Here is a 17,105-nt window from a genome sequence, read left to right as displayed (position 1 = left end):
AGTAAATAAATAAGTAAATAAGAAAAATCAAGAAAGTTGCGTGTTGTTGTTTCTTTCGATTTCTCTCTTTCTTTCATCCGACTTTAGAGTCTTTCTTCCACCAATGGCGATGGTAGGTACTCCCGTCGGGTGTCTGCATCTTAATTACGAGGGGTTAAATTATGAGCGAGCTCCCAGCGCTGAAATATTTGTCCGTTCACCGGCCGTGGGTTATGGCTCAATTACATCTCGCTATTTCCCGTTTGCACGGCGTTGATTTAAAGCGACCAAATGTCTACCAAAGCATCGAGGATCTCTCTTACCTGCCCTCTCACTCTTTATATCCTTCCAATCTTTCTTCTTCTTCTTCTTCTTCTTTCCCACTCGAGTAACGAGTCTCCTTTTTATTATTTTACGATTTCTACGAATATTATTTATCGTCGCTTACCAACATTCTTTTTTATTTTTTTCTTTCATTTTCCCTCTCCCTTTCTCTTTATCTCTCACTTTACTTATTTTTTTTTTTTTTTTTTTTTTAATACCCCTTCGACAATGTAATAACTCGATGTAAAAAAATGTGAAACTACACTTATGAAAGTCGATTTAAATCGTTCGAGAATTAAATGTTTCTCCGTGCCGACGTATCATCGGTGCTTGGCTTTCTTTTACGATCGTACAAGGTAAGACAAAAAATAAAAGGTAAAAAGAGGTGAAGAAGAAGAAAAAGAAGAAGAAGAAGGGGTATAAGAAAAAAAAAAGCTTGCCTAACGATTAACGATGTCGGATGACATTTATGGTAAGTACAGTGAGAATAAAAGGCGTTTTCTTTATATCCTTCTAACGTCACTACACATGTCCACGTTGCAAAATTTCTTTAAACATTTTATTCTCTTATTATAAACTCGTAGAGAATAATTCTCCCGTATAACACTTCTTATGTAACAATTATTATTTGTTCATCAACGAGCAAAGTATTTATAAATGTGTGTGTGCGCGTTTATGTGCATGTGAAAAAAACCTTTCGTATACGAATATGAAATAGAAAGAATAATAGTGAAACGTTTTATCTTAAAACATTCAAAAACCACAAGGATGTTACAGTCCCGTTTTTATCGAATCTAATCATATTAAATAACTAATTGTAAATACAAAATAATTATCGCTTTAATTGTGATAAAAGATAAGGCGAAACAACGTAGAAAGGAAATCATATAAGACGTAATCGAATTTATTATAACAGGTTCCTAGAGTGGTTGTGTTTAATAGATTTTATCCTCGAGTTGATAATTTATATCAGACCAGATTTATATTAAGTTTAATTTGATTTGAATTTATACATATGTTTTTACTCTTTTTTTTTCTTTTTTTTTTTTTTTTAACTATAACCTATGCCTCATATATTTATAAAAAGCAGATTGAGAAATTACGAGCATAATTCTTTTCTATAAGTTTTGAGACTATAATATTACGTAGAAAAATAAAAATGTCTTTTAACTCGCACACATGTAATTTGATATTTAAATAAAGATTAGATATTTCCTCTCGAAATAAATCTTCCCGCTTGCACGGTGTATGATCCTCCTCTTATTAGAAAAATATTCTCATTCTCTTTGAACTCTATATTACAATATTTGTCACAACTAAAATATCACAGATGTACTTCGTTCATTAAAATATCGTATAAAATAAATATCGACACGCGACGCCGTAAGATAAAAATAAATATTTTCTTCAAAGCGTTAATTTATTTTCTAACTTCTATCAGAATTTATACGAAAATGAGACTCTTCCTTAATACGTTTACATCTATTTTAAATTTAAAAACATATTCTCTCTCTCTCTTTTTCTCTCGTACTTTGCTATAAAAGATATATCGTATAAAATAAGTGACACAGGACAATAAAAGATAATAGTTAACTATTCCATTTGATAGTAATCTATTCTCGGAGTATATAACGCATAATACCACCTACAAAACAACATAGCAAAAAGATGATGATCATTCTCGTGAAATGAATCTCATACAACATTGTTGTCTTCTTCCCGATGTTATCGGACTAGAGCCGGATAGACGCTGCTAATGCAAGTTCTGCCTGAGTCTACTTACAATGACACGATGCATGCCGTGAGACTTTACATCCGGAGAATACGAGAAGGAGAAGACGACGACAACGACAACGACAACGACGAAGGGGGAGAGGGAGGGGAGGAGGACGAGCAACGATAACGATGACAGCAACAGACCTTTTCGCATGCGTTAAAAGAAAGAGACAGAAAGATAGATAGAGAAAGGGAAGTTTCAAAGAAGGTAGTAAGAAGGGAAGGGAAAGGGTGGTAGTGGTGGTGGTGGTGGTAGGATGGGCTTCAGAGGGTTAGGTAGTCGTTAAATTTACCGTCGATTCCAAGTACCGAAGGGTACGTCAGATCGGATTTGCGGGAACGTTTCTCTTGTAAGTTTATTTTCGTTATTGGTTAGTCGTAGAAATTATCGCTGGAATCAGCAGCCCTCTCTTTCTCTTTTTTTTTTCTTTCTTTGTCTTTTTTCTACTTCCTCTTTCTCTTTCGCTCTCTTTCATTTTGAAAAAAAATAAACAAGAGAAAAGGGATTCACCCGAACCCGCCACTCATTATTTATCGAGCAAACTCGTACCGGTATCACCACCACCACCACGTGGGACGGTGGGCACGCATAATTTATCGCACGCGAATTTTTGCGCCAACTTTGTTGACTGTATAAAGCACACGAATATATCCTCTTCTATTTCTCTTCTTTGATCATCTCTCGAACGCGCGCAAAAGAGAGAAAGTAAGAGAAAACATTTTTTAGGTAAAGTGTTATTTCTCGGTAATATATTTGTTATTAAAATGAATCGTAATAAAAATGATCATAAAATTATATCGTCGATTGGTAAAAAATAATTAGTAGAATTAATCGTAGGTAAGTTAAATTATCATAGAAATAGATCGTCCATTTCTCTAACGACTAACATTTAACAAAATGAAATTCAAATGAAGAGATGTATATTCATAATTCCGAATAAAATTTGGCAAATCGTACGAGTATCGCGTATTTAGATCTTCTTGACGATCACCTTATATCTTGAACGTTTTCATGTTTTAAATCTTAAATGTCCGTGAATGAAAACAGACAGAGTTGGCAGTAATACAAAGTTACCGAGGTTGCTATATATGCATGAATTATGAGTTTTACTTCTATTACTTCTTCTTCTTCTTTTTCTTAGTAAGTCGTAAAAACTAACGTAATTATTTATCATCCTATTACAAATCAAAAAAAAAAAAAGAAGTGGCACTCGAAAGGCTGTAGAAAAAACGAACTACCTTCAACAACGGTTAAGAGAGTCTTGAATGAGAAATATTGAAGAATCTTAAGGCGTTTGTGCTACGTATAATTTCATTAAGTACTTTAAACCAATTTATAAGCAACGAGGAGAAAGAGATGGGATAGTCTCGGTTCGATTAACGTCTAAAGTTTTTATAATATCACGCTGAATTATGAGAAACGAGAAAGAGGAAAGAACGTTTGTGGTAAAATAAAATAAAAATAAAAGAAATAAAAGATTGAGGATACACCGAAACGGAAGAGAGAGAAAGAAGGAGATAGAGATAGAGAGATAGGAATAGATAGATAGATAGATAAATAGATAGATATATATACAAGCGAAAGGCAAGCAGAAACAGAAACGAAAGAGTTAAGGAAGTTGTTCCTACGTCGACGACCGCAACACAACGATCTCTTTACGCGAAGTAATTTTTACGACAAAACCAGCCGGCCGGGCCGAACCAGCACGCAAGGTGACGAGAAACTTTCAAAGTATCTTGAATAACCTATTCTTAATTTCCATTTTTCTAAAGGACATGGGTTCCATTCGAATATATCGAGACGAGACGTTCTTCCTATCTCTCATTTCATTTAACATAAAATTACGATAACTCAATTCGAGATAAATAATTACAATCCTTTCGATTTATGAATTATCTGATCCTACCAATAAAATAATTAAAATGACTTGATTGAAGAAAGAAAAAAAAAACAAATATTATCGATATAAAATATTTGGAAAGAATTGTTCGTTTGTATTGTTAACACATTGCGTTAAGTTCCAGCGTTTTTAACCAAACGCGTTTTTGAAATCTCGCAAATTTTAAAGCGTACCAAAAACCTTAGTACACAATCCATATGAAGAACTTTATTCATAAATATTTATCAATTCATAAATATAACTAACATAAGCGTGTGACTGAAAAGGAAAAACATTGTCTATATTATAATTCTATACTTATCTCAAATTAATTTTAAACAGATTTACTTATACCCCCTTTAATTTTGAACCGTTCATGTATATTCATTGATTCTCTTATCCAAATTGAATATAATTGAATAAAATTATTTGAAATTCGTTTATATGAGTACGTAGTATTAATAAGACAACGAAACTCATAAAAAGGAGATACACGATCTCGTAACTCGTGGTCTCAATGATCGATTTTATTATTAACAAGAATTCTCGTAACGCAATGTGTTAAGTATTAGAAATAATTAAAATGAATAGAAGGGAAAAAGAGAAGATAGGTAATGACTTATTTCATTGGCAATCTTTTTTTTTTTTTCTTTTTTTTTTTTCGATAACTTCGCAACCTGTAGAAAAGTAGAGAGTTAGCGAAAGTATGTCACGGTAGCATGGCACACGTTAAGAATGTTCCTTCTTCGTGAAGAGTCGAACCGGACGAGACACGCGACGTGTCTCTGCCTAATAACAGTCAAGAGAGAAGAAGAAGAAGAAGAGGAACGAACGGTTGGAAACAACTCTGAAGCGACGATGGCAAGTAAGCAAGCAAGCAAGCAAGCAAGCAAGCAAGAACAGCAACGATGCTAACGGCTCGAGACGCGAAAGACGGAGATAAGAAAGATTCCTTTCGGTTAAAATCCTGTCGTGACGGGATGTCTGCCTGCCTTTCTATAATCTTTTCTCTTGTTTTTCATTTATCTTTCTTTTTCCTTTCCTTTTTTATACCATTTTAATTTTGTTCTAATAGAGAACACAAATTTATGATTTCATTAATATACCATTTTTAATTGTTTTTCTAATTACTCCAATACAATTATTATATACACTATTTGTTAATGGGTTAATATAACGATCGATACATTTATCGACGATCATTGAGTAAAGTGTAATAGTGTTGGAACTTTAATGTGTGAGTATATAACGTTGGGGATTCATTTCAAGAACCATCAATAGAGAGTTATTTTATTTCCAGTATTATTTTAGTAGACTTAAGTAGCGATTCTTTACGAAGAGTTTAATGTGATTATTAATCCTAAATAAATGGAGTCTTTGATGAGTATTTTCTCTTATGCTGTTGACAATTTTATCGTTGTTTTTAACAAATCACTATGCATTTTTATTCACCCTTTTACGAGGTTCACATTTCTCTATTTATCACCTTCTCAATATTTATTCGATACTAATATACCAAATAGGTGCCCCCGTCTTTTTCCACTTTTCTGGAGTCAACAGCACACGATTTTTGTCTTTTATTTTTCTATGGACTGGGCGCACCCATCCATGTAACTTAACCATGCCCACATCGCTCAACTTTAACGATCGTGCTGGAAATTAATAATCCAACATAGCCAGACAGTTGACATAATAAAATAGAAATATATATATAGGCAGGTGAAATTATAAATAGTTGTTTATAAATTTGTATCATCAGATCATAATCGAATCAAATAGTTCATTTTTCGTTCTAAAGACAGTGTTCTAAAGGACAGTTAGAATCGTAGCAACACGTGCACCTTAATTTCTAAACTAATCGATCATTTCTAAACATTTCGTTCATTCTTATTTTCTCTATTTCTCTTGCCATTTACATTTTACGCGATTATACCAACCTCACGTCCCTCCAACTCCACCCTCCTCTATCTTTCTCTTTCTTTTTCTACTTTGCAAGCAAACGCGTCCTTCTTGGCGCGATAAAACCAGCTGCTTATCCTAGGATCTCGAGCGTACCCTCTAAGAAGATCGGTTAATGCGATTTTCGAGGCATACCACGTACACAAGGAAGAGAAGAGAAGAGAAGAGAAGAGAAGAGAAGAGAAGAGAAGAGAAAAGAAGAGAAGAGGTACGTAAGGGCGATGACTGTAACTCCTTATTCTCTTTCGCAACCCTAACACTCTCGTGACGACCGAAATTACTTCGAAGGGTACCTACTATTTCTACGATACTTATATGTTAGATTCCTTTACTCATTAGCAAATAATCGAATCTTTACGAGTATCAAAGTGTAGTTTTACATACGAACAACAACTTCGAAGATAAAACTTTCATTAGAATTTATAAGTTTGCTATTATCTCTCAAATGTATTTGACAATGTAAGAAAATGAGTTTTGTAATTTTCTATCACGAGTATACACGTGTACGTAATATATGATAAAAAAAATAACACGTACAATTAGTCACGAGAATATTCATTTTTCCATTGTAAATTTTGTAATCATTTATATTTGCTTGTGTTATTGCAAAACTTTTATAATATATTCTATTACAAGTAAATATTAATTGTATTTAATTGACAATAGTTGTAGGAATATATATGTGACTGACTCTCTGTACATGTCCATATATATATATATATATATACACAGTATGTATAAGTATAGGTTGTAGTATAATATAGTGTAGAAAGGTATTCGTTGATCGTAACGCAGAGACATATCGTGGCGTCGCTCCTGAAATGTAGATCGCCAGTGATTTACTTATCAAGAATCGACGCTTCGCCGGAGGTAAATGGTCGAGTCGTGACCATTAGTCGATGGAGCGGTGGTCGAAGGCATTGCCGGTGTCCACTACGGATCTTTAGTATATATATACATACATACATAGTTCGTGCTTGGTAATTTCTTCTCTCTGTACTCTACTCTTGCATTCGACTGAACCACCACGAGAGAATACGCTAATATCCTTCTTCTCACCGTGTGAGGCCTCAACTTTATCATTCTCTCTCTCTCTATATATATATATGTATATTATATTATATATGTATATTAATTATATATGTATTAATATTAATTATATATATTATATATTATATATGTATATTTTAACCCCTTCGGTTGAATATAATAATTAAAAATTAATTGAATCTCTCTCCTACATTATTTTTATTTCTTACATTTTTTTACTTTCCCAGTTTAACAATTTACTAATTTATTTCTTAACAAACACCTTCTCACACCACCTATTCAACACTACTAAAAAATATCGCATCTGTTTTAACCTTCTCTCTATCAACAGCACAAAGTTTTTGTTTTTTTTGAACAGTTCACCGTTTATCCATTTTATTAACCGTGTATTAATAACTCGTTGCTTGTGACTTTATCATTGATCTTATGGGGAAGTAGTATTTCAACGTGACTAGAACGTTGACAATCTTCTTACATATTTTTTTTCCTTTTTCTTTTATGCATAATCATTTTTGTTATTTACAGACTTTTTACTTCGGTTTGATAAACTTTATTATCATTCTTTGTCACGTGTATACTCGTTCAATAATATATTTGAATATAATTTTTTATTATCTTTTAAATTCTCACTCACATATGTAATAAACATTATTTTATCTTTCTTCTTTCGTGTAAAAAAAAAAAAAAAAAAAAAAAAAAAAAAAAAAAAAAAAAAAAAGAAAAGGAAAAAAAAAACAAGAAAATACATTTCAATGTTTGCTAGTACGTTTGCAAACATTGAACATTGAAATCTAAAGTACACTTCGACTCCTTCATTTCTATACGATTTACAACGAACTCAACTACTTACGACAGTTCATTAAATGAATCGACCGTGCGAGTTAGTCGAATAAAAAAAAAAAAAGGAATCTTTCAACGAGAAAAAACTTTAGCGCGAAATATCTATATCCGATTCACGTATGGGGTGTCGTCCCTTTTCCTTCTTTTTCCCCTTCTCTTCCCGAACCTATTATATTTTTTTCTTTTTTTTTTTTTTACATACATACACACATGCAAACATAGGAAAAACTCGGTTAAGCGTAATTGACGTTGAATTCCAAAAAAAAAAAACTATCTACGTTTGGTTACAAAGTACGTTACAAAGTATAAGAAAACAAGAAAAGAGAGAGAGGGAGGGTGTTAAAGAGGGGGTTGAAGAGGGGATACGAAGAGAAAGAGAAAGAGAGGAAAGTTTTCGCATCATCCACTTCATTCGTTCAGAAATATACGTTTAGGTAGGATCTAATTCTATAGGTACGCTTCGTTACACCAAGTTTTCTGTAGCCATTAAAGTAGTCTCTTTCTTCGTACCTCGAATTCTACCGAAAGAGAAAGAAAGAAAGAAAGAGAGAAAGAAAGAGAGAAAGAAGGAAAGAGAAAGAGAGAGAAAGGAAGAAGAAGCTTTATAACCTTAAAACGTTTATCCGACGACGAATGGTAACACGATTTTGACGAGTAGTATTTTTTTTACCTTACACACTATACCCGCATCGTGTATGTTTAAAATGACGATAACTATCTTGTACTTTTGCTTTGCGTTTCCCTCTTTTTCTTCTTTTAATATATTAAACGCCTATTCATTCCTGTGACACGTTTAACGTACAAGATAATGATACTAGTTATGATCAACCGTTTTTCCTTATTTTTTGTTTTGTTCGTTGGTTATTTGTGTATTCTAATACTTGGCCTATTAAAGAGTTGTGTTAGCGTAAAAGTGGTAAGAGATTAAGCGCAAAAAGAAAAAAAAAAAGAACTCGTCACCGTAATATACCAGACGCTTGGCGTTTAACTCAACTTGGTGAATATTTTTCGCATCGATTTTATTCGAACGAACTCGTTTTTCAATTACAAACGAAATCGTGACGAATTCGCGCGACGATTCGTATACGACCTCGAAATCGCCTCTGGGAACGTTTATCTTAGAAAATATTTAAAGAAAAAAAAAAGAAAACACATCTATGAAGGTTGGACGAAATCAGAGAAAGAAAGAAAAGAAATAAAAGATCGATAGTTTCATTAATTTCTGCAGAAAGAAAAAGAAATTATCGCGGATCGAATAAGAGAAGGGGGGAGAGAGAGAGAGAAAGAAAACAAAGATACGTTATCTTTTAAAAGAAATAAAGAAAAAAAAAAGAAAAAAAAAAAAGAACTTAATCAACGTGATAAACTACGAACGTAATTAAAAGTTGGTCTGATTATTGAAATAATCGGATGCGAGTGACGTAATATTGTAGAAATATATTTGTCTGAAATTTCAACGCAAGGACGACGGCCGATAACAATCCCGTAAGGATTAACCAAACGTAAAATATACAAGTTGAAACACTAGGGGTCTCCTGTAAAACAGCACCATTTTACCGACTCACTATTGGTTGCCCTAAGAAGAGTCGTTTGCTCGAACGCGAGGATTAGTGTCTGAAGTCAGATCGAAATATGGTAAGACAGGTGATTTCCGCGTATTTCTACCTGCCGGTCTGACGATTGTTTCCCGCAATGGAAATTACTGGTTAACCGACGAGGGAAAGAGGGAAACGTGAGAAAATTCTTATTAAGCCGCGCGTTAAGTAGCAACCATGCCGTTGGTACGTACCACCACTCCGTATTTACGAGTATGGGAATTTTGTAGGATCAAAGAGATCGAGGAATTTCTTTTCTAACTGCTGATGATTCAAAAAACTTATGGCTTTAAAGGATAGTTACATTTATTTTCTCTCTCTCTCTCTCTCTCTCTCTCTCTCTCTTTTTCTCTCACACTCTCTTTTTTTTCCTCTTAATCTGACGTGTACGTGTGGCCTTTAGTCGTTCAATTTATCCTAATTGTAAATTAAACTCAACATTTTCTAATTTCTTACTACAAATTGTCATATTTTCATTAAAAAAAAAAAAACAGAGAAAAAAACAGTATAAAACACAGTATAAGTGATCAAAGATAAAAATAATTTAATGAATTTATTTCTAGCAGTTAGAATTATTGATACTTCAAAAATTCGATGATTATTAGTGCGCTACCCCGAGGAAAAAGTATCGTTTTGTTGTTTTTGTTCAACATTCGGTTTGCTACAATTTAATGCATAATCTATTGCCATTGGACTTTATAATAAAATCGTTTCTCGATCGAGAACTACCCCCACGTATCTAATATTTCATTAGGAAATAATCACGAACTGGGTCGGCTTTGATAAATGTTAGTTTCGCGTGCGATACATCGGGATACATCAGTAGCAGCAATTGCGTGCCGGATTATATTTGCAAATGTTAACGGCCATGAATCGCGTATTTTATTTTATCGTAAGACTACGAACTTATGCGACTTATCGAAAGGAATTAGAAAGAAAATTACATCGTTGTGTAACTTTCTTGGAACTTGCTAGATGGAAATAGATTTTTTTTTATATATATATAGAAAAAATATATTTTTAAAAATATAAAAAAAATTGTTTTGGGGGGGGGGGGGCAAAAATATGTAAAAAAAGTAAAAAAAAAGATGACGTGTAATTACGCAAACGTTAGTCGAATTCCGTTTCGCGGTGCTGCTGACGACGGCAATGGCAGCATGAGCGTTGGTTGATGGTGGTGGTGATGATGGTGGTGGTGGTGGTGGCGGCGGCGGATGTATTTTCAAACAGCGCTCGTCTTCGAATGGCTCACGGAATCGCATAAATTACTTCGCGCTTGACTTATTCGCACGAGCCTCCCGACCTATTCTCGGTAAGCCGTAACGAGTGGCTTTCATGACGCGGATTGTTCGCCGTCAAAATGCAACTGCAGACGACGGTTGGTTGCAAACGAGAGGGACGTGAAACTTTCGAACTGAACTGGTCGAAGGACGTCTTTGAACTTTCGTCACATGATTTTCTTTAACCAGTTAGAAAATTTTCGTTCATTTATAAAAAAAAAAACAAAAGATTCGTTTATAAACGAGAGAAAGAATTATTTTTTAATTTTGTCGAATAACATCATTTGGATAAACGTTGTATCTCTACTTGTACGTATATTGTTCAATTGAAATTTAAAAGAAAAAATATCATTTTAATAAGAATATCATAGTTAGGGTGTCTTCTCTCTCTCTCTCTCTCTCTCTCTCTCTCTCTCTCTCTCTCTTTCGTTTTCTAGACGCGATATAATGATTTAATACGGATTTCCGCGAGAGACACGGTAGCGTAAGCGTGACAGGCGTTACCGGCGTGCGATCTCGCTTAATGACCGTACCGAGAAAAATGAGGGCCGGTGGGCGGTCGTGTAAACACGCTCCGCTATGAATGAACCTCCGCGAGTAACGTAATAAATAAACTCCCTATCGACTTAAAGAGGAAGCGGAAAAGAGATCGCCGGGAACGATCTCTCTCTCTCTCTCTCTTTCTTGACTGTTCGTCGTCGTTATTTAACCCGTCATGCGAATCATGTTTTCTCTTGCTTGGACATGAGCAAAGTTGAACTTAACTTATTGTATTGTATTGCACATATTATCGACAACAATTATATCACCATCTTATCCGTGTAATATGATTTCGAATAAAACCATAAGTACTATTGATATTTCTTGAATTTTATTTCAGATAATTTAGAGTATTAAAGTAGAATTATATATTTAAACTAAATTGGATTATATAAAAAAGAAAATGAATTTTCCAATTTACCGGAAACGATGTTTAAAATAAAATGTAAACTCACCTATAGTAATCTTTCTTGCAGTAAATATTTCCATTCCTACAGAAACAGGTGACTTCGTTATCGAGACCCTGACGACAGTGAGAACATTGAAGACACGCAGCATGCCATCTCCTGTCAACCGCCTGAAGGTAGTATCTGTCAGATATCCTAAGCCCACAACCCGCACAAACAACTCCAGGAACATCCTCGGATTGTGCCGGGGGCGTTGGCGGTGGCTCGAGTTTCGGAATGGTCTGCAAATGTTCGGAGGTTTGTTGTTCCTGCGTGTGAGTTTGTCCATGCAAATGGGAGTGATGATGGTGGTGATGGTGATGATGCGTCCCTTGTGGCGGCATACTCAAGTCACTCGGATTATTATCGAAACTACCGTTGTTTCTGTACTCCGATCCACCTGTCGAATATTATTTTGATTCTTTTTTTTTTGGTTTTGTTTTGTTTATTTCTAACTTCTGTAAACATGGACAATTGTTCGATACAAATCGTAAAGAGTAGTTAATAGAATCGATATTAGTGTAGGTATTAATTGGGTAGTCATTTTAATCGGACTAAAAAATTACATAAAAGTAATTTTATTTCATGGACGTTTTTATAGAAGCTTATAAAAAAAAAAAAAAGAAAGAAAAAGATTTACTCAAGACATTATTAAAATAATAAATAAGAAAATATAAACACGAACCTCCAGGCGAATCGTAGTCTCTGGAATCGTAAGGGGTGGTCGGTCCGTCGTAGCAGTTGTTGTTAGTGCCGCAGTGTGTTTGATGTAAGGGCGTCTGATGGGACGTGTGATGGGGCGTGTGATGGGGCCCGTGGTGGTGGGCGGCGGGAGGACTGCACGGTAAGGTGGTGGGTCGTGCAGCGTCGCCCATCGACGCGGGGAGGCAGGGACTGAGGTCCCTTGCCTGCTCGACTGCTCCGGGGCCCCCCGCACTACCGGGCCCCCCTTGACGCCCCACAGCCAAGCCGCTCCCGCGCTCTTGCGAGCTGGCCGGCTGTTGAAACAAAACCGTTCACGTTAAATATTTCTTTTTTTTCTCTCTCTCTCTCTGTCTATTTTTTTTTGTTATACACGTACACATTTATATGTGAACAAATTCTTAAAGACAATTTTCCAATACTTCGACCATTTTTATTTGATTTTTTTTTTTTAGAAGTTTATTCTTGTCTTCAATATGAAACTTTTATAAGCGATTTAAACAAATGATCGATTTAACGATCTTCCTTACGTCTCTAACTCGATAAATGTAATCAAGTTGGTAGCATAATCTCTACTACCGTGTCGTAAGAAAATCGTTTTAAGAGCACTACGGAGGATAAAATCGGTAGACTAGTCATTTTTAGGAAGATTACACGGAAGGAACGTATCTAACGAAAAGTAAGAAGTTCGAAAAACCGGTTGTACCAAAAAGGTTTACTACGAGTAACGACGTCCGTCGATGCGTATCGAAAAACTCACCTTCGTTTTTCTCCCTTGCCCTTTTTATTTTGTTTTTTAATTTTCGTTTTCTCGATATCGTAGACTCGCGTGTCACGTTATTTCAAATAACTCTCAAAGTTAAACTTCGCTATCGATCGTAAACTCTCATGTCGAGGAATGGAATGAATGAAGATAAAAAAAAAAAAAAAAAAGAAAAAAAAAGAATAAAAGGAAAAAAATAAGAAAAATACTCAACATTCGTGTGTCTCCGCGATAATTCTAATATTAAATATAAATAATGATATGCCTTATATATACACGTTGAAAAAAAAACGTTTGATCTTTTAACCTACATAACAGAAATTTGCATTACTCGACGGTCCAGAATGATCGTAAAAAGTGGCCTCGGGAAGGAGGAAGATCGATGCAGGAAGCGATCGATGCGACGACGGATCATGATCGATCGACAGGTCGAACCGGTAGGAGAAATCGCATCGAACTAATAAAAAGAAGAAAGAACGCACGAGCGCCTCCTCCTCCTCCTCCACCACCCCCCTCCCCTCTCGTATATTGCCTTCTCAAATGCTGCTTTCTCTGCAACTTGGTGAAAGAAAGGAAAAAAATACTATAAGAGAGAGAGAGAGGATGGACGTAAAGAAGGATAAAGAAAAGGGGGAGAAAAAGTAATATAAAATATTATAAAATAAAAGAAAATATATAAAATAAATATAAATAAGAGAAAAGAAGAAAAGAAAAAGAGAAAGAGAGTCGATCGGGTAGCGAATCGGCGGCTCGTTTCTGATGGATGTCGCAAGGCAGTGTGCGCATGCGCGCGACCCTATAAGGCGCCCGAAGCCGACCAATCGGAGTAGCTGCCGTGTTTCAACTGTCAACGCGCTCACGGCGTACCGCGGCGCGTACCACGGAGACATAAATTACGACTCGAGTTGCCCTACTGTCGTCTCTCCTTCTTTTTCTCTCTCTCTCTCTCTATCTCTTTCTGTCTCTGTCTCTGTCTCTGTCTCTTTCGTTCTTTGAACGTTGCACAGCACAGAGACCTACGTTTGTAGTATATACCTACGTCTCGTGGAAAACCAATGGTGCACTTTACGACAGCAGATACTGGTATTTACTGCGCCTTAGGCAAAGCGGCACGTTTGCGGATCCCGAGGCCGCCCGAAGGAAACCCAGGGTTGTGTGCAAAAGTGTAGTAGGGGAGGCTTTTGGTAGGGATGCGAAAATATAACGGGAGACAACGGACAACGACGAAAAGATATTTCCTATTCGGTGAACGTTTTAAAGAAACTATGAGACACGCTCGAGTAACTCGTTAAATTCGACAAAAAAAAAAAAAAGAAAACAATTTTCAAATCTTTCCTCAGGAAAAAAACTAGAAAAATGTCTATTAGCTAGCTCGGATTGGTTTGCCGTCGAATTTTAAGATAAAGAAAAGAAAAATAAGGAAGAAATAAAAGGAAGATTATAAGAATAAACTTGTCCGGCAACGTAGAATTACGCTCTTAACCGTTATTTTATTTCAGATAGAGGTAGCAGCCACTCGTCGTCGTCGGCGGCGGCGGCACCAGGGACGGTAGCAAACGTGTCGGACACATCGTCCCTCGTCGAAGATAATGTTTATCGGCGAGAAACTTCGCCGATAAAATCGTTACCGCGTGGAAAGCTATATCTCGTTGGTGTGCGCGTACGCTACCGTCTTTCTCCGACACTAAATCGAACACTCGAGTTGTGTTTAAACCGATATACATATATATATATAATACCACGGAGACCATAAAAAATATATAAGAAGGCTCGTTAAGTCGATCGGTATGGTAACAGAAAATATATTTCTCTCCCTCTATCGTTTGTAATAAATAATAATAATAATAATAATAACAACGTGCACCCAAAATATTTGTATTTTTTAATTTTTATCGGTGCGCGCGTTAAAAAATAAAAAGAAATAAAAGTTATAACATGGGAACAAAAACAAAAAGTTCGTCCTTATCTTTTCTCTTTAATTAATCGTCGAAGATAACGATGTAGATATAATAGGTAAAATATATTAAGGTATAGTCGAATACGGGCAATACGAGGAGCCGTTAGGAAAATTCTAAACCGCCTACTTCGGATTAGTTTACAAGGTGTAACGCGCACTTCTCTCCTCGGTACACGATCACCGGTATTCATTCTCTCTTATGTAATATTGCGTCGGGTCAACGAAGGAATCGTTGGAACGCGCGCTTATAAGGATTGCTGGAATAACTCTTCGCTGGCGAGCATGCGAGGAACTTGATTTGTTACTTACTTTCTGCGTTAGAGTCGTTAAGAGGAAAACTAAAGATTCGCCTAAATCCACGCCTCCTAATGATTTTTCTCTCTCTTATTTATAATCGTATTATAATTTAGTTTGTTATTGTTGTCGTTGTTATTAAAATTCTATCTAACGACAAGTTGTATTGTCGAATATTTATGAGGTTCTTCTTTTTTCCTTATCTCACCGTTGATTACTATTAAATTAAATTTTATTCCTCGCGACGATGACCGTTTTATTTTTTGTTGTTGTATAAGAAAAGAAAATTGAATAAACAATCGAAACTATTTCATCGAATCGTCGTTAAAAATTGATCATTTTATTTAGAGCAAAAAGATAAGAGAAGAAGATTCTTTATTCTCGTTTGTCGGTCATTGTTATCCTTTTATTCGACAAATAATAAAAAAAAAAAAAAAAGGAAAAAAAAAGAAGTCCCGTTGTCTCTTCGATAAATCTTATAAATTTCCCACGAAAGTTACATTCGACGATCGATCTTCGTTCGAAAGATCCTTATCCATCCGCGGAGAGTGGACCCAATGCGGCAAGGAGGCCGTGCTCGGACTGCAAAAGAGTGCCGAGACTTTCACCGGCGGCGATACCTTGCACAAGACTCCGCCTTTTTCATTTTCACGAAACGTGAAGTAAATAACGAGCTAACAGAAATCGCAATATATCCGAGCGAAAAGGCATACACAGAATGTCGCCAGAAATGTCGGCCGATCTTACCGTCCTAAGCTAACTCCCGGGGCCCGTACAAGCCACGCTTCTCTTTCCTATTGGTCGAACGTATCTAACCTCCACCAATAATCGATAACGAATCGATACTCGCAATTCATTACAGATGATTATTCTTTATTCTTACCAAACTTACAAATGGGTTTATTGCGTTAGTGATTATAATGGTTAACCGGATAATATGAGTCATATAAATTTATATATTACAATTATTAAATATGGATTATTATTTTTTTTTTTTTTAACTTATGTACATTTGTTTACCGTTATTTGTTTGACCCCCGACTAGATAATCTTTATACATATATAATTTCGTATTTTATTTCTTTTATTTATTTGTAACTAATGTAAATGTAAGTAGAACACATCAGTTTCCTTTAAAGCCCTTTTACTGTTAATTCTGATAATAATTTGCTCGAAATGTCAATTTTCTCGCTATCCTAGGAGAACTCGTGATCGGAATAACTTTCGAGATCGTCAAGGACTGACGTTCCTTCTCTTTAACGACAAAACCTCGAGAGGACGGATCATTCCGAACGAGTCACAACGGTGAACAAACAGTAACCATACGTCTGAATCTGGGTCTGACCGTTCCATAATATTTTTTTCTTCTTTTTCTTTTTCTTTTTTTCTATTTTTTCTTCATTTCTTTCCTTTATCCCTATCGACCAATGGCCATTTTCCACGGTGTAGTCACATGGGGATAGATGTAATTGGAACGTACGCCGTTCCTTTTGTCGCGTTATGCGATAACTTATGATTTCTAAGAAGCTCCTTAGTGAATCGCAAAAGTCTTTAATCGACCAAACAGAGTTGTATTAATCAATTGCAATATCGACATTAATGCATTTTTTATTTATTTTTTTTTTTTTTATTATTTCTAATGTAACAGAAATATTTCTCAATTATCTTCGAACGAATGCGATGTAATTCATAATTATATTAACTTCAATTAATTAACTAA

The 17,105-nt window shown here is 35.3% G+C and overlaps 1 protein-coding gene across 3 annotated transcripts in view; it reads right to left on the bottom strand.

Moving 5' to 3' along the window:
* LOC106793005 (protein apterous-like) overlaps positions 1–17,105 on the bottom strand; it is a 45,314-nt gene that overhangs the window by 16,283 nt on the left and 11,926 nt on the right. For all 3 annotated transcript variants that reach the window (XM_014759562.1, XM_014759560.1, XM_014759561.1), the window contains exons 2-3: positions 12,355–12,667; positions 11,679–12,069 (exon numbers count right to left, since the gene is read on the bottom strand). In XM_014759562.1, coding sequence (XP_014615048.1) covers positions 11,679–12,069; positions 12,355–12,667 — 704 coding nt within the window. The remainder of the gene's footprint in view (positions 1–11,678; positions 12,070–12,354; positions 12,668–17,105) is intronic.

The sequence above is a fragment of the Polistes canadensis genome, unplaced genomic scaffold (genome assembly GCF_001313835.1).
Source record: "Polistes canadensis isolate GaletaPanama2010 unplaced genomic scaffold, ASM131383v1 scaffold_10, whole genome shotgun sequence".
Classification (NCBI taxonomy): domain Eukaryota; kingdom Metazoa; phylum Arthropoda; class Insecta; order Hymenoptera; family Vespidae; genus Polistes; species Polistes canadensis.
This window is presented reverse-complemented; position numbering and strand designations above follow the sequence as displayed.